The sequence below is a fragment of the Epinephelus moara genome, chromosome 1, assembly GCF_006386435.1.
Source record: "Epinephelus moara isolate mb chromosome 1, YSFRI_EMoa_1.0, whole genome shotgun sequence".
Classification (NCBI taxonomy): Eukaryota; Metazoa; Chordata; class Actinopteri; order Perciformes; family Serranidae; genus Epinephelus; species Epinephelus moara.
This window is the reverse complement of record NC_065506.1, coordinates 47,383,411-47,402,249: the sequence shown is the minus strand read 5'-3', so window position 1 is coordinate 47,402,249 and position 18,839 is coordinate 47,383,411. Positions and strand designations below refer to the sequence as shown.

Sequence of the window (18,839 nt, the reverse complement as noted above, 5' to 3'; positions counted from 1 at the left end):
TGCCACATTTAATATTTAGATTTAACTATTTAATATATTTCTAAGTTAACAAATATTGCTGTAAATGTGGTAAAAGGTGACGTTAAAAAATTCACAATACTTTTTTAAACATTGTTTGAAGCTAAATGTGGCAAAATGTTGATGTTATTTTCAGCGTGAGACACTTTACAAACGGCACCCCATAGAAATAAGCATGTTTGTGCTGTTAAAGATTTTGGTGAAACTAAAGAATACCAATATAAGGCACAGTGTGTTTGTGGGCAACAAGGAGACAAGAATACAAACATAGCAAAAAACAGGGAAAATAACTTTATCTTTGTTTATAATCCAAAAGTTATGAATATATTTGTCTGCTTGAAGAATGTTTTACCTCACTGGCTCGTCTGGTTTCAGTTGTTTCACTGGAAATGGTAATTGTTTGACCTTCAAAATAATTGATTCCATTTTAAATGTTTCTGAACATGATGGTGGTCAGCAAATTTCCAGACTAGTCGCCAGAAGAAAATGTTGGCGTGTGTTTCTGCAAACTATGAATACATTACATATGCACATTTCATATGTATCATATCACAAGGTGAGATGTCTTCCAAGCTGCAGACACTGTTCAAGACCAATAAACAAAAGAGCTGTTTTTTTTATTGAGTCACCACTGTGTTTCCTGTAGCCTTTTAGCCTTCAAACGTGGGTGTTTCTTAGTGAAATGTGGCTCATTTTCCAGCAGAGATAGTGCCAGAGAAAGTGGTTGTTCGTGACTGAGACATCATTACTTTTTCAGCAGAGATTGTGCCCACAAAACAGGGTATTTTCAGCCAAAAAATGATCTCTTCCAAACCAAAACCAAGTGGCTTCTGTGCCTAAACCCAACCACCCATTAACCACGGTGTCTTTCAAACAGAAAGTTCAATGTATCTGCTACATAATAATGTGCAAATGTAATGTATGGTTTGCAGAAATGTACAATGCCAACATTTCTGGTGATTGAGCTGCAGATTTCATGTGGATATTTTGATATAAATGGAAAAATTGGCCTGTTTGTAGCATTGGAGGTCACAAAAAATTATAAGATTGGTGAATACTCATGGCATATGTCATGGGAATCAGGGCAGTACTATTTAAGAAACCTTTTTCTTGACTTAAAGGTTGGTCCTGGAGAACTGTTGAGATGAATGTGAGATGCTAGAGAAAGGGCTGGTACTGGTGTAGATGACATCAGCATACTTAAAGGTTCAGTGTGTAAGATTCAGGAGGATTTAGTGGCATCTAGCGGTGAGGACTGCAAATTGCAACCAGATGAAGCTTCTCCCACCTAGAATTCAGTGTTTATTGTTCAAGCGGGTTTTACCAGGATCCGTGGAGGTCTCTTCCTCTCCAAGGAACAGACCCAGGGCCTCATATAACAATGTGAAGTATCCAGACTAAAAATGTATGCACGGAAAAAAAAGCCAAAAATGGTGTGCACCAGAAAATATTTGACAATTTCTACAAGCAGGCTTCCACCTCACCATCTGCGTCGCCAATTTCCTGTCTCCACAGTGTTCATAAGCACGGCTCAAAGTTTCTTTAATCAAGCCTGTTTTTTAACTGTTGCATGGGAAGTGGCGTACACCTCTTTCATTTTCTGTGTACACAATTTTTTAGAAATGAGACCCCTGGTGATTTAAAACGGTCAAAAGCAGTTTCACATTACAAAATCAGTGTTACACTGTTTTACATGTTGGAGACTGGCAACTTGCCCACCACATCCTGATGTGCCCTCACATATTTTCTCTGATAACTTCAGATCGACTAGTTCAGGAGGTTTTTAGTAGGAGTCAAATTATCTGTAGAGGTCTCTTCCTGGACCTGGACCTTAAACCACTGAAAACACTGAATAAAGCAGTTTTACAAATCAGTGTTTTTCCGAAGCTGATCATTGCAGATGGGCTTCTAACTGTGGTGACCAATGCGAAAATGCAAATGGCTGTAACTGGAGCCAGTGTTTGGTTTGTCCATTCTGGGCTACTGTAGAAACATAATGGTGCAACATGGCGATCTCTGCAGACAAGGACCCGCTCCCTATGTAGATATAAACGGCTCATTCCAAGGTAACGAAAACACGATTCTCAGCTGATTATACACTAATCCCCCCCCCATGTCTGTTTCCTTGTGCTGTTGAGGTGAAAGAAAGCCATTAGCATGCAAAGCCTTTAAAATCTACCTTTTATTACAAAAACAATAAACCTTCATCTCAACTGTTGGCAAGTTACCAAGAAATCATTTAGTCTCATAGAAATGAAATGTCTCACTTTGATCACCATATATTTAATAAAAATAAACATTATTGGAGGTGATAACAACAACAATGGTAAGATGTGCCTTATCTTAATCAAAATATATCAGCTTATTAATCGTTGTTGACACTGTAGAACACAGCTATGAGAACAAAAGTGTGTGTGTGTGTGTGTGTGTGTGTGTGTGTGTGTGTGTGTGTGTAGGAGGGAGGTGGACACATCAGACTAACACACTGGGTGAAAGGTCGTTCTGTATAATGAAGATGCTTCACATGGCTACAGAAAAATTATGCTGATGATCATGCTGATCGAATCGCCCCCCCCCCTTCCAAAGCAACAACACAAAGTCACATGTCTTCCATAGAACAGATGAAAGTGACTACATCAGCAGACGGACACACTGAAGTGATCTGCGTTGTCAGATGAACAGAATTCACAGTGGAAATGCTGCAAAAGAAATGTGAGTGTGGAGTGTTTGAGGAGGGCCATGCACGAAGCCGGTGCAGAATAGAGGCAGCGCTTCATGTGGCCACGCTGTATAGGCTGTGTGTGGATCAGTAGTGATGCTCCCATCGTTCACTGTAAGCACATTTCTCTCCTCCACACTCTGCTCGTACAACAGTCACGTCGCTTGCATCTGTCAAGTCCGAGGAGCGTCCTTCTCCATTTCCTTTAGTCTCTTCTGTCGAGTCCTTTTTGCATTGCTTTCACTCCCTGCAGTGATTTGTTGCAACGGCATACATCGATTTAATGTGACCCTTTCTCCCTTGGTGGGCACTGACTGCTGCTTGGGGTTGGGTTTTTTTTTTTTGGTATAGAAAGTGAGAACGTTGCAGGTCGACATAATTTTGGTTGAAGTCTCTTCAGTGGGCCAACAGGAAGGGGAGGAGCTTATGCAGGAACAGGAGAGTGATGCAGAGGAGGGGGTCCATGGTGCTCATCACACTGCAGCCTACAGAGAGAGGTAGAAGAAGAAAGAAGAACATTACAGCAGTGTTCTGCAAATTACATTTAAACTAATAATTTTTTAAAAAGCGATCAATCAACAGGAATAAAAGTCAATTAGGGATGAGAATTGATAAGATTTTATTGATATCAGTGCCCTTATCGATTCTGCTTATTGGTCCAATTCTTTATTAAGTCCTGATCAATTCTCTGTGAAGATAAAAACAGGTCTACGCAGCTTTTCAGCGTCAGTGCAACTGTTTTATCACCTCTGGGTCTAGGTTTAATGGTCAAAAATCACGTGCTAGTCTGCCTGCGATGTGTTAATGTTAATATAAGATATTAGAGAAGGACAGAGGGCGACAGAGACAGACATTGTTTCAACATGAAGTCTAGTGTTACTTTACAGTTCTCTAGTTAATCAGTGTATGAGCTGCACTGCCGAATAGTGACATGAGAGCGTCAGCTGACTAATATGAACCGATCCAACGCAGGCCGAGGCACATCTGCAGGTCCGTCTACTAAACATCTGGTGTATGAAATCTGTTGCCAGCATACAGGTGCTATCTCACCCTCGCATGACAGACCACAACTACCAAGTAGAATAGTGATGAACTATCAATTCACCTCACACACAAATCAAGCAGCCCTGTCTTACAGATGCAGCGCAAAGATGAATCGCCCGTGTGCCATAACTGATTTTTGCATAGCATGTGTGCCGTATACATCTGACTGTTTCTTCGTCTCTGCCACGACTCCATCTTGTTGCAAGTTTACAGCGCAGATGGGAGTTTGATGTCACTGTTTTGTGATGTGCACCTGTCAGGAAAACATGTCAGCATCTTTAAAAGGAATTGATCATTTCAGATGGATATGATTCTTATAGATCTGACTATTAGGAACCAGTTCTCAACTGGAGCCGCATCTGTCTTAGTAGACAGTGTAGTGTGTTCAAATGCAACTGACACAAGGCGACGTAGACGACGCAACAGTTGGCTTTCATCGCAGCTTGTTCTTTGATGTCGGTTTGGTGTGTCCACACCTTTAGAATCAATTAAAATAAGAAAATGCAAATGTCATCTGCTACAGTTACTGAGAAAAAAATATGTATATTCTTGTTGGTGCAAATATTGTATGTAGAGTATAACATTCATTCTGTACCACCCTCTGGTTCCCAGACCAAGTCTCCATGAACTGAGCTACGAACACCCGAGGAGCATTACTGGCAGACAAACAAGTCAAAGCACATTGCAGCTAATTTTCCACCTAATCTGACATCACAATGCAACATGTAATTTACAGCCTGTCAGTTATTTCACCAACGGTGTTTACATTTCAGAACAACACAACACTACATGCTGCACCTTTCCATTAACATTTCTAGGCCACCCACCCGGACAGATTTGACCAACTCAAAAACATTTCATCTGATTAGACTCCCTGGCTGCTTGTCTCTCTTCAGCTGATCAACAGTCCTACATTTTATTTGTAAGGTTAGCTAAAGTGTTCTCAGATCAGTGGGTCAATAAAAGCATCAAATGTAGTTGTTGCACTTGTCGGATGTACTTTACACGAGGACCAGCATGTAAACCAAGAGATAAGAGCAGATCTTACATAAACCTGGACTCCCCTGCTCACAGCTGGCCACCACTGCTCACCTGGTAGACCGTTTATGAACCCCATAATAATCTCTCCACCCCATTACAACCTGAATAGAAATGGAAATTAATTTGTAATAAAAGGTAACAAAATAATCTACCGATGTAGGGCAATCTTATTGAGGGTGAAATACTTTTATTGAAATTGTTAAAAAAAAAAAGCAGTGTGGGAGTAAGTACAACCACACAACATAAAATCATTTTACCGTGGATAAAAAGGTAGGATGTGCTGACTGCAGTGTGTTAAGGAACACATACTGAATAAGCAGAGAGTTCTGATGGACTCAAACCATTAAAATCAACAACAGCTCGCCGATGACTGATGGATTCTTTTAAATGTCTTTTGAGATGTAAAAGGAGTAAGATCAAATCCTTCCAGCTGATATAAAACCATTTAGACTCAAACTTCACAGTGAGGAGAGGGTAAAACAATGAAGACATTTGTAAAGATCAACCTTGAAAACCAACCCGTCCCCAAACAACAACCCTGAATGTGCTTCAAAGTGAATAAATTACTTTAAAACCATTAAAAGAATATTACTCCTCTTTAGCCTCATCTCTGGTTTGAGCTCTGTGAACGGCAGAATGATCCAACTGTAACCTCGAGTCTGGGAAGAGAGGAGAGACTCGCTGGATGACACGAAACAGATTTTTGCTGTATATGACCCTGTTTGCAGCTGGTATTAACATGGGTCTAAGGTGATCCAATCACAAGTGGACAGTTCGAAGTATGTCTGTTTGCACCTAGCATAATAATGCGTCTCCACATGCGTCCTGAGTGACCACTTGTGTCCCCACTCTATCTGCAAATAAACATGTGCATCATTTACGTTTGCAAAGACCAAATGTGTCATTATTTTAAACCAGCAGGAGGTTTGTCGTGCTGTACACACACACTTCAGAAATTTGTCAATTCACTTCAAGGGATAAACTGAAGGAGACTGTGGATGGCCTCGAGGAGAGATAGGGGTTCCCCTAATGCGGGTGAGCAATAGATGGCTGCTCTCACATCACCATCACTGCCCCTAACCAATGATGCACAAGATTACTTCAGTTGCAGGAAGTCATTCCATCATCTTACAAGCTGTAGTGGATCACCTCTCTTGGTAAGTAACACACACACAGACAGTCAGTTGAGAGTTGAAAATTGAAAAGCAACATTTTTGTTTTTGCTCCCATTTTTCTCAGGTTTAAGTTAAAGATCAAGAACCTTCACATCCAGTGTCTCCACCTGCAAGATCGTTTGAGACCAGCCTCCTAAACAGGAGATGTAACGACTGTACAACCGAAGACTTTCTGCCCAAACCATCAGAAATCATCTCCGTGGAGCTCTGCATGCTCATTATCGTCACCAGGGTTCTGACCTGACAGCACTTCATCATTGTAACCCACTTGTGTGGTAGGCTTGGGCGGTATCTCATTTTTCATACCCTCATACCCTCCTGGAATTTCACTGGTGTGTACGGTATATGACGGTTTGAGTGTGCTGCACTACCTCAAAGAAGCCATCACAGAGCCCAAGCTCCCCAGCACTATCTAACTGTTCACATTTACTAGCTAATTAATCTCAAACCTAGTCTTTGGACAGGTACTGGTGGTGGGTACTTATGCAATGATTCCACCAGAACCCAACCGGGCAACCAGGGAAATGCTCCCAAGACATTGTCTTCACCCACTTTCTCCGCCACACTAAGTGAAAACAACAAACTGGTCGGTCTCCTGTTGAGATCAACCACTTCAGCCTACAGAGGGGATGCATGGCTCCTTTAAACTAATGTGGCCATATTCACCAGTTACACGCACCAGTACTTAAAAAAAAAAAAAAATCCAAACAAATGGGTTTGCAGGTCAAACACAATGCTGCTCCGTTCCAACATCCACAAAAATGAACGGGACAAAAATACCCAAAGAAAAATTTGTGGTACTCTCAAAAATCTTAGTCACAATGCTAATAACGCACTTTAATCTGTATGGTTAAAGTGATTGATGTGTGTCAGGTGTGCTGCAGAAGTGCTGAAGGTGCAAAACCAAAAGCAATGATGCAGGGTGGATTGTCTGCTGTAGGAAGGGAGAGAGAGACAACGACCCTCACATGTCAGCCAACCGCCTGATGAGGTTAACCAGGACATCTTCCGAGACAGTGAGAGGGGCGTCACATTAGTCAGTCCGCGAGACCAGCGAAAGCAAGCACACACACATGTGCCCATGTCTCACGGTCTCGTGCAAGCTCGCACGCGTGTACACGGTGCCCAGAGAGGCAGTTACAGCTACAGGCTACAATGAGGCTAAAAGGCGAGCTAGCTCCGTTGTGTTTGATAACACTGTTGAACGTAAACAGAAGTGAAGTGTTTTTGTTGCCATTTGCGGAGCCTGAGCTGCCGACAGAGACCGGACTTTTTCACAGCATATTCAGAGGACATGTAGCTAGTGGATCGTGAGGAGATGTTTGCTGTATGTGACAAAAACTTTTCAAGCTTAGGAAGACTTAGAGAGCCTTTAATAGAGAGGTGAGCATCTTTATTTTTGCTGTTACCAAAAATCGTACCAGCGGGATTTCTATATACCCTGGTAATACTGTGATACCGCCCAAGCCTAGTGTGTCATTGTGAGGCTGGTTGGATGTACTGCCAAATTCAGGTAAACAATACTGGAGATGTCTTATGGTAGTAAAATAAACATAAAGTTCACAGGCAACAGCTCTAGTGGAAATTCCTGCTGTCAGCATGCCTTAACTTTCCATTTAATTCCTGGGGCCGACTGCACAAAGCACCTTAAGTTAAACTTTTCCTTAAAGTCCGAGTTAAGGTTTCCTTGAAATAAAATCGCAAAGTTGCATAAAACATCCTCAAATCTTCTCCTTAAGGTTTCCTTAATTTTTTACTTAAGAATTGAAGTTTTTCTCCTTATCTTGGTCTTTTACTTAAGGAATTGCTTAAAGTTTGTTAAACCGTTGCACAGAGGACGTTAGTGACCAATGTAAGGACAAAAACATAAAGTACCTCCGACCATATTTTAACCACAACATGACTGAGTTTATGTGGATATATAGGAAATTACAGCATCCAGAAGAGTGTTTCACGACCCGGAGAACAAAATGGACACATTAATGACACATAATTGATTTTGCACTATAAATTTGACAAGTCAAGTTATGATTGTGACCGTCTGGGGTTGGGTCACTCAACTTTCCAAAGCTGCGCTCCTCCAGCTCCGTTACAATTAATGATTGCTCTGTGGCTTTATGCAATGAGATCTTTTAAGTCAGTAACTGACGAGGTATTTCATTTTCAAGTCTTACGTGTCATACTTTGTGCAACCAACCCCTGGTGTCTAGGGGTGGGTTAAAAAAACTGCTAGACCAGTACCATTACCAGTACCCTAAAAGTGATACCGATACCAACAGAGTACGTCATCTAACACCTTTTTTTTCTTTATTCAATACCCATCATGTGAATGGAAGCATTTAGTTGTGTAAAATGCCACCACTCATAGTCCTCCAAATAATATTTACACAATACATTTTGAAAGTGTTCAAAGAATTTAATTATTTTGCTGAATATCCAAAACTGCAGCTGCATCAAATACACCGCACTCGACTTCACACATAGCTGCTGTGGTAGTTGGCCAATAACGTGTTGCATCAAAGGACGCTTACGGTGATCTGCTGCCAGTAAAACCATACATTTTTTTCTAGATCTGGGTACAAAAACAACCGAATGCAGGTAGCGACTGACTGGAGAAGTTTTGATACAACTTGGTACTGGTTTATGTCCATCGGTACCTTGATGGTATTGAGTACCGACTGTCAAAATTAAATTAAAAAGTGTGTTTATTTGTCTTTGTGTGTTGAAGATGGTCGCCAAATAAACCCTGCAGGCCATTAGTTGACCTCAGCAACATGAAAAATTCTTAACTACACACCATGAGGGTCCTAAAACACAGGTTACTAAAATAATGCCATATGGGTTCATGGGAACATATTTCTCCGGCTGCACTGGGAAGGCTGTGTACTGCAGCAGTCTCTGGAGGTGTGATAGGAAAAAGAAGGAAAATACTGCAGAACGCAGAGGAGCTTCACAGCTTTACTGACAGCAGTGTCACCTCACACACACACAAACACACACACCATCACAAACATTAGTAGATATTTTGGTTACTCAGCTCTTCTCATTGCACCCACTGGAAAAACAGTAGCATAAGGTATTCAACAGCTTCTTACAACACCACTCAGTGAACACACCGAACCATCAATATGTGAATTCAGACGCACTGAAAACCTGTGACATTTAAATGAAACAACATACATCCACCCTCATGTGCCACGTATGAACACACACACACAAACACACACACACACACACACACACACACACACAGGCCGTGCAGACGAGGGATTGGGGCAGCTGTCAGGCCACATTGTGCAGAGAGACACAGAGGTCCTCTGTGAGTCAGTGTGTGTAGGTGTCTCTTTCTGTCTCACTGTATCTCTTCTTTCTGTCCTTTCTCTCACTCTCATAGATTTTACTGCAATATTACTGTTGTGTAAGAGATATTGGAACCAGCACACATTATGAAATAATTATAATTGCTCTGTTGAGATACTGGCATTCATAGAAAAAAACATCCACCCACTATGATTTTCTATGCCTCAGAGACTCAGGTTGGTGTATGCAAATGTCCCCTGTAATAAGAGCATTTTATCATTCTAATTCGTGTAGGCATTCTTAAATAATGCAGTTAATAACCCTGTTCGCTGCTTTGGGGCTGCACAATAGAAAAAAGAAATCATACTGCGATCATTTTGACCGATATGGCATTGTGCTGTGAGTTGCGTTTTAAGTGGGAATTGTAATTTTCATTTTTATGAAAAAAAAAAAAAAAAAAAGATGTGAGTTTTGCCGGGTCTGTTTGACACAAGCATGTTCCCTAACATCTGGAATATAATTTGTAGGCACAGTGCTTCACCTATGATGGTACGTTCAGTCAGGAACACTCTCGTCATAGAGCGGTTATGCTTGGTGCTGAGGGCTCCACTCTTGAGATGCTCCCTGGATCACACAAGCAGCATGCTAAACCAAAAAGGAAGGGAGCATGATGCAGAAACCCCCACAGGTGTACAGGCGTGGGCCCACAGCAAGACATAAAATACCTTTTTAACCTTTAAGCCATGTTTGGATTCTGAATTACAGTAGGAAGATGGAGGCTGGGGTGGAGGAGGCAAAGCTTTGCCAGCAGCAGCAGCAGCAGTGAGTGGCAGCATTGGATCACTGAGTAGGAGGCCATATTTAAATGGACCTCCTTGTTATGAGAATGGGCTCTGATTGGTGTGTGACTGATCAGAAGCAATGATCCAATCTGTGTCCTGCATGAACTTAGCAAAGCTTCATTTGTTAAACATTTGACCTTTATCAAAACAATGCATCTGCTGTGATTTGGAGATAGCACTTGTGATTGTGCAGCTCCACCCTGCTGCTCTGGGACTGTTTTTGGGTTTTATAGTTTCCATTGTTTAATGACACCAAGTTGAAAATGTGAAAGACTCACAGCTCTCATTTCTTCCTCTAAATCATGCCTCTTGGCTCCCATCAATCCATCCATCCATATTTTCCCACTGCTCTCTGTTATTGTAGCAGTTTAATTGATTCCCACCATCCATTCACTGAACCTAAAAGCACCTCTTCCCCTCTGTTACCCTCCCAGCAGTCAGTCATTAACCCATTAAAATAATGGACATAGCTGCCGTGATGTCACCCATTGGTTTGTGGACGCCTGTTTTGAAGCCTCAAGTTCGGCAGTTTGGCCGTAGCCTTAGTTTTTTTTTTGTTTTGTTTTTTAAATTAGCTCTAGATGCCAAAACTGTTTTTGTACCAGGCTGTAAACATGTTTATTTCTGCTGTAAAGTTAAACATTTTAACATGGGAGTCTGTGGGGACTGACTCACTCTTGGAGCCAGCCTCGAGTGGCCATTTGAGAAACTGCAGTTTTTGGCACTTCAGTGCTGGCTTCCAGTGTTGTGTGGATGCTAGGCATAAACACTGTAATAATTATGCATTTTGGGGATACAGTGTTAGGCCCAATCCCAATTCCCCCCTTGGCCCTACCCCTTGGCCCTCAAAATGAAGCAATGAGGGGTAGGGGTTGAAATCTTTCCCTAGGAATTGGGACACCACTCACTACATCACCGCGTCGGGTACGTTCACTAAATTGAAAATTTTCAAACCGGCACAAGCCTACGTCTACCCCTCGCTAGCGAGTCAGCATCTGAAATCCCTCACTCCGAAGGGCTAGTTTCATACCCACTACCCCTCGTTATGCCCCCTACCCCTACAGGCAAAAAGGAGTTGGGACACCACTACCCCTCGCGGGAATGTGCAAATGTAGGGGTAGGGCCAAGGGGTAGGGCTAAGGGGGGGGGGTATTGGGACAGGCCCTTAGTCTCTCAAAAGCCCCATATCCACCAAGCAATCCAGTATATTTCAGTTCAGTGCACATTTTTCCATTTTCACTGTGAAAAGTTGTGGATGGTACCAATAGAACTGTTCCTTAGCGTCCCCATGTTTGGTCCCCCCTCTGTTGGGGTACCTAGTACACAGATCTGGTACTAAAAGGTGGAGCTGTGAACACTGCAGTCTGATTGGTCAGTAGAGGATGGTCCCTCTGCTCAGGGCTGAGTTGTGTCTGGTTTTATGTAACCTCTGTTCATACCTTGGCAAGTCTCACGTATACCAGTAAAATATAACCATAAAATGAAAGGATGTTTTGCTGCCTCTCACAGCAGCTGTAGATTAAGAAAAAAATAACTTCATTCACTGGGCCGACTGCCGGCAACTTTTAAGGTGGAACGTTTACTTGTAATGTTACTCAATGCATGAGTTGATGACGTGAATCCATCAGCACACCTTAAATTTCACTGTGACAACTTTGACCGTTCCATTAGTTTTAATTGTCTCTCTTGGATGACAGACACTTTTAGTAATGAGTGGATCTTCAAGTGTTTAAAACATATATATTAGTTTCGACCAGATTCTATGAACTGCATCTATTTCAATCCTCAATTGGAGGAAAAAAAAACGTTGTGGCGTGTTGTTCCTGTCCTGTGGGCTACAGCAACACTAAACCCCTGAGCTTGCCTGAGAAGGACTAAATGCACAAAGCTGCTATTTTTAAATATCCCATGGAGAGAGACTCTCACTGCAGCCTGTTCTATTTTGTTCTGAAAATGTGGGCGTGCAGCCTCGTTCTGTGGACGATAAACCAGGTGCAGACTCCCATCTGTGTCACCGCTGATGAGGAAATACAGCGAGTGCTGGACGGAGCAGTGAGTGACAACAACCCCGCCCACATTTAAGAGGACTGTCTGAACAGACCGAGGGTCTAGGTACCATGTCTGAAGGCTTACTGCTGGTTCCAAAGGTACTGGACTGAAAGGGTTTGGTGGAAACAGAGCTCTAGAATTGTTCTGAGCCGCAGCAGGCAGCTGACCCACTGTACCCTCCCTGCTCAGCAGCAAACAGCAGACACAGTTAGAGACTAACTGGTGAACATAGTGAAGCATTTAGCAGCTAAAGAGCTTATCAGTGACTAAGCAAGGGCACCAAACCTCAGATGAAAAATGAGAATATGAGAGGCAATTTGAGACACCTGACAGCTTATCTCTCCCGTCCCAGTGCCAGCCGCCACAGTCCCCCCCGCCTCATATTAATTGTTTCTGTCACTCAGTCAGATGACATTGCAGAAAAGTGACAGATGCCTGTTTTTTTTTCCTCCTAACATTGGCTGTTATTAGTGAGGATAAGGCAGCAGAGCCCAGAGCGAGCATGTAATCTTTCAATTTTGCCACGCTTCTTAACCTTCATCTGTTGTCACATACTTAGAGCAGATCAACTTGGAGGAAACAGGGGAAAAAAACTTCTCAAGATGGATTCCTCCTCTGTCAATAGAAAAGTGTCAGTGAGCCACTTAAACTGTGTTTGATTTAGACACCAGTAGGATGCTCGGCTGACAGTCCACTCAACGGTTACGGCTCAGATGTGAAAATATCAGCTCCCACCACCCCAGTATTAATCACGGGCACTTTTAGATTCAAATCTGCACCGGCTGCTTGATACTCTGTCACAATCCATTTCATCTGCTGCTTCTTTTCAATTAAGAATCCTAACAAAACATTTATCGAGTGCAAATTTCACCTCAGACATCAAGGTAAGCATTTATATAAAACTGAATTCTAATTCTAGATGACAGTAATCAACAACAACTCATATAATAAATGAACCTTGATAACCAGGAGGCAAATATCATTATAATACACACCAGAGATCATTTCAATTACATATTTATTTTCGTAATGACTCAATCATTATGCAACTTTTAATTAAAGTGGAGGCAGTGGCTCAGAGCTGAGATGGTTATGGCTCAGAGCTGAGATGGTTATGGCTCAGTTCGTAGGGACTTGGCTTGGGAAGCGGATGGTGGGTGGTTCAAGTTCAACACAGTGTGGACTGGTGGTTAAAACAAAGTGCTTATTATCACTATTATTTAAAGCTAAAGTTGCAGTATGAATCAATGATTAGCACTTAGTGTGAGTTTCCTAACAGCAACAAATGTTTTTCATCCCACAGTTCAAAGACACGCAGATTACGCTCCCTAAAAGTCAATGACTCCAATCATGATTGGACGAGACCACGAGTCAACTCGCGTCATTTTGTCTGTAGAACTACTGAACTTTTTTTTTGTTGCTGTGTCATTGTACACAAAGCAACAGCATTTCAGGCTGTAAACTTTAACGAGTGTCCACCACACTAAAAGTGAAAAGAGGGGCGATGGAATGGACGACATTGCGACTCATCCAACATCAGCTCAGTGTTAGTGAAGCCAGCTGAATCACTTTCTAACCTCCTCCACTGCATCCCACTGTGTCTGACTCTTCACCTGACAGCAGCCAATCAGGAGAGAGGATTTTATGGCAGCTGTGACCAGAACACACACTTTTTATTTCTCCATTTCTGGCTGTGTGGAACTCTGGGGCCGGTTACACAAAACACCTTAAGTTAACATTTTCCTTAAAGTCCTAGTTCAGGTTTCTTCAGAATAAAATCAGTTGCACAAAACACCCTTAAGTCTTCTCCTTAAGGTTTCCTTAAAATGTTCACTTAGGTATTTATGGTTTTCTCCTTGTCTTGGTTTCTACTTAAGGAATCCCTGGACTGTTACACAAAAGAGCTTAGCAACCAAAGCAAGGTAAAAACAAACAAACAAAAAAACTTAAGGTACCTCTGACTCTGTCTTAACTGCAACATGGCCGTGTTTATGGTGATAAATGAAAAAAATGAAAACACCCTGAGAAAATTGTTCTGCGACCAGGAGAACTCGCTGGATACAATTTTGATTTTACCCTATGAATTTGACTGAATTAATTTTGTTGCTTCTTCCTACAGTCGTTTTCTGTTTTCTGGTATTTGGGGATCAAATTTACTTTGTAGTTTGTGCTTTCTATGAGTGTATTCCTCCATAATCTTTTCCTCCTCTGACCAATATGGTTTTCTGGTCTTCTTTTCTTCTGCCATTTTTTCACTATGTAACTATAAGACAAATTTGTGAGACGACAACAGGCGTCACAAGCATGAGTCCAAGGAAAACAACAATCTCCATTGAAACTTTTAAATCACTTTCAACGCAGTAAGTGAGATAACATTTTAAGGGATTCTGAGCAACTGTGTAAGTCCCTCAGTTACAGAGAAATAAAGCCTTGAGTGACATACTTAAGGAGTAAACTTAGAGTATTTTGTACAACCAGTCCCAGATGTTTTCACAACACAGATGATTCCTGAAAGTTCCTGAAACTATGAAAACATAACACTTACACGTTCCATACATAACATATCAATATCTTAAAATCTGGGGACAGATGCATAAAACTCTGTAGATTCATGACTAAAACTGTGTGTAAGCACAAAGACAGAAATGTGCATATGCATTCTTTTCATCAGATTTATTAAGCCATCCATACTGATCCTGTTTTATAAATCTGGACCATAGTCACGCTGGAAGGACAGGCCTCATTCCTACACTCACAGTACACCATACATGCAATGCCCTTAAATATTTGTTTGCATATCAACACTAGTGCCCCGATTGGGTTGTAAAACACATTAAAACATGAGTCTGACAGTGTCAGCTGAGTGCACCTATTTTACCTAACTGGGCCGAGGAGTGCATTATATATTTCTCATATTTGTGGATACGTTGTGTTGAATTAAAGACATCAGTAGTAATGTAGTGAGTTTATGAAAATGAAAAATATCTGTAGATAAAAAACGCATGAAGCAATGAACCACAAGCACATTACAACTTAATGTACTGAGAGTGTCATGATTTTATGGTGTTTTATCAGAAACTTTGGGATCTTTACAAGAATTTGAAGCAGGTCAGGTCAGTGCCTGTTAAGGTTTTTAGCACCGGGAAATAAACTGAAGATAGAAATACAAAAGCAGAAAGAAAAACAAAAAATAGTCAGAAAGTCGAGACAAACGTGGAGGAGGAAACCAAAGAGAGAGCAGGGCGGATTTATTTTGTTTGACTAAAGGGTCAGTGGATCACTTCACTGAAGGATTGTTTGATTTCAGCAGCACTTGAGAAAAAAAAAAAAAAGCTGATTCATAAGCTACAACCGCTGAGATAAAATGTAGCTGAGCAAAGAGGACAACTCAGGATCATCGTCTGGATTAAGATCAGAGAGAAGAATTGTTCTGTGATGAGCCACTGCGCTTCAGCAACATCACTTCTCTGCTTTCACCATCAGCGACTGATTTATGCGTCTCCTCTGATCAAAACAAAACGATGCCGCACATCAGTGTGTCTGCATCATAAAGTCACAGAGGTGTGTTTCTGTACACAGCTGAGTGTGTTAAAAAGCCTCCTGCAGTCACATGTGGCAGATTAAAGATAACGCCAGTCGGGTCAGATGACAGATGTTAGCGGCGGCTAATATAAAGACCTAAGTCACAAATCGTGTATTCACCATCACCATCACGAACATCATCACTCAGATATCCATCTGAGCCTGGTTTACGGTCACTACTTTGTAATTTAGACACTTAAGACTATTTTATGATCTAACAGCACAACCAGTGTGAGGTTTTATTGCATGTGCTCACTACAACAAATAAAAAGGAGCAGGCAATTTACTGTTTACATACATTCTCCTTAAAAAAATATGCACTACGGTACAACATCGCAAACTGACTTTTTTTTTTCCTTCAACAACTAACACACGAGGTTGGGTTGAGGCAACAAAAGCTTGTGGTTCAGTTTAGGAGAAAATAACAGGGCTTGGCTTTAATCTTATCGGACGCAAACACTGTTCTCCTGGGTAAGAGTTGGTGTTTGTTGGGCCCGTCCACCACCCATCATGCCCAACCTACTCAGACTCACTGCCTTAACTTTCGTTCTTGTCTTGCCGCATTTCCCCCGACACCGTTGAGTACAGTTAAACTATAATGGCAACCGGCCGCGTATGATGCTGATGTTACAGGACAGCTGCCCAAGCACTGGATTTCGATGACTTCATAGTGATAGGGGGTTGGTTCTGATGTTGAAGCATGGCCAAAGGCTTGAGTTACAGGTTTATATCAATTACTCAGCATGTCTTACCTTAATTTTGTAAAGCAAACTTTGTTGTTTTTCTTGCATGTCTCTATGGTGGACGGAGAATCCAAAAAAAGACAACCATTCTTCATAAATTGAAGTAAATAGGGACCACGTTTAACAACAGAAAAACAGTGTCAAAACATCCATTTACAAACTTGCAGTATCATCCAAATCTCATTTATCCGGTCACATGTGCTCAGCACCTCCAAACACATTTTCATGAAAACATGATGTCTTTAAACACGTCAGGACAAACAGTGCACGGCTGAGTAATGTGCCTGTGCAGGTGTGTGCATTTGAACTCTGCTCAAGCGGAGCTCATACGCACCTGCCATAGATTCTAATGTTAACTAACAGACGCCAAGATGGCACCTATTCATTCCAATGGATAGAATAGAAAGATTTGATGACCTTGTTTGCAGTTCAAGGTGTCCTGTCAACAAACATCCATCACAGTTTGAACAATCAAAACAAAACATACACATAGAATGAGACTTGAATTATACTGCAGGATTTACATCAGAGTTTGTAGATAGAATTTTTTTAAACAGTTTTACCATTGTTAAACGTGGCCCCAATTTTTATGAAGAATGTTCACCTTTTTTGGATTCTCTGTTCACCATGGAGGTATGCAAGAAAAACAATGTTTTCTTTACGAATTTAGGGTAACACGGAGTTGGTAGCTGACAAACAAATTTAGGTGAAGTATTCCTTTAATATGGCATTACATGGTTAAATGAAAGATTTTGGGCACAGCCATGTTTCAGTCTGCATGGTAATGCATATCTAGGGATATAAATTTTAGTTTTACTCCTTTCATTCAAGTGAATGGCTCCTTGTGCATCTCATGTGGACTTCCAGCAATGCTAATGCTAAATTAACACACAGTATCTTGCATTCTGTGCCTCCAGCTTTGACTCAGACACCAAATATAACCCAGACCGGACAGTTGCAGACGAGTGCCAAAACGTGGTTATCCACCAAATGTTGACTGCCGTCTGCGGGAGCACACTCAGCCTTTTAAAGCTGTATTGTCCAGTTTATAAACCTCTACAGCTGCTTTTATCTGGCTCAGTCCTAACATGCAAATACACATCCCTCTATGTCCGTTGATATGTTCCAATAAATTCACTTCTCCATAGACCCAAACCTCAAGTACAACAAAATAAATCTAACTCCTCATGACTAAACACACAACCAGTTAATTTGCTGGTGAAATGCAGCTGGGGGCTGGTACAGATGAGAAAGCACTTGTATGATGTCATGTCAATCATGTGGTTCCACTTTGGCTTCAGTCAGCACGATACGAGACAAAACAAAACTATATACTGTCAGAAAACAGCAGACTAATGCAGCTTCCTCAGATGTCCAGAAGTCAAACGGGTCTGTCATTAATAATTGGTGGTGTATTCTGACTCCTTTCTTTGTGTGAACAGAATGGAGTTGTGCAGTGGTTGCAGCAGAAATGTACCTGTCTCATGAAACAGATTATGGTCACTTTCTATTCTCTTGACTTCACAGGCTTGAAACAGAGGGGAAGGCGAGCACAAAGAACAGTTGATATCAGCACTGCAACTGCTTTCAAATTGCCAAAACAACAAGAGGCATTAAGCAATCAGGCCTGACAGTCCAATAATGGGAGCCGAGCTTCTGACTGTGAGGTTTTATGTGCTGCGTCAGTAATCCTCCGCAACACAACCAACAGATGTAGGTTACATAAATGAACACACACACGTGGCTTCACAATGTCGTTGTTAATCACTGGTTTGGTTTTGGGCTTATATGAATGTCACGGGAGGAAATTTCCCCACTAGTTAATAAACTCATGACAACACCCGTGCTACTGATTACACCAGACACTTTACAAGAAAAGATATTCGTCAATGACACTTTACATGGAGACATCTTAGCTTTCCCTGCTGCTGAACCATAACCAAGTGGTTTTTGTGCCTTAACCTAGCCACACATTAAAGGGATAGTTCAGGGTTTTTTTTGTTGTTCTTTTTAAGTGGTGTCATATGGGTAACTTATCCATAGACTACATTACACACAGTCGATTGCATTCAGCACGGCCCCAGTTTGGAGAAGCAGGCTGGGGCCCGACACAGAAGCTATCAGTCTACTGATGTGGAGGGGTCAGCAACAAAATGTACTTACACCATTTAAAAAGGCTCTATCTTACTATATAATGACGAAAACTGTGTCTGTGTGTCTGTTCCATGTTTTTCTCCTCACTGACTTGGTCAATCCATGTGAAATTTGGCACAGTGGTAGAGGGTCATGGGAGGATGCCAATGAAGCAATATTACATCAATTGGCC

At 41.6% G+C, this 18,839-nt stretch overlaps 2 protein-coding genes across 2 annotated transcripts in view; one reads left to right on the top strand and one right to left on the bottom strand.

Annotated features, from left to right (window-relative positions):
- The window catches only part of si:cabz01068815.1 (solute carrier family 51 subunit beta), a 364,543-nt gene that overhangs the window by 64,831 nt on the left and 280,873 nt on the right, over window positions 1–18,839 (top strand). The window lies entirely within an intron of this gene.
- Window positions 2,213–18,839, bottom strand: part of vstm2b (V-set and transmembrane domain containing 2B) — a 27,323-nt gene continuing 10,696 nt past the window's right edge. The window contains exon 5 of the mRNA XM_050053028.1: window positions 2,213–3,222. Within this exon, the coding sequence (XP_049908985.1) occupies window positions 3,134–3,222 (89 nt within the window). The 3' untranslated portion in view covers window positions 2,213–3,133. The remainder of the gene's footprint in view (window positions 3,223–18,839) is intronic.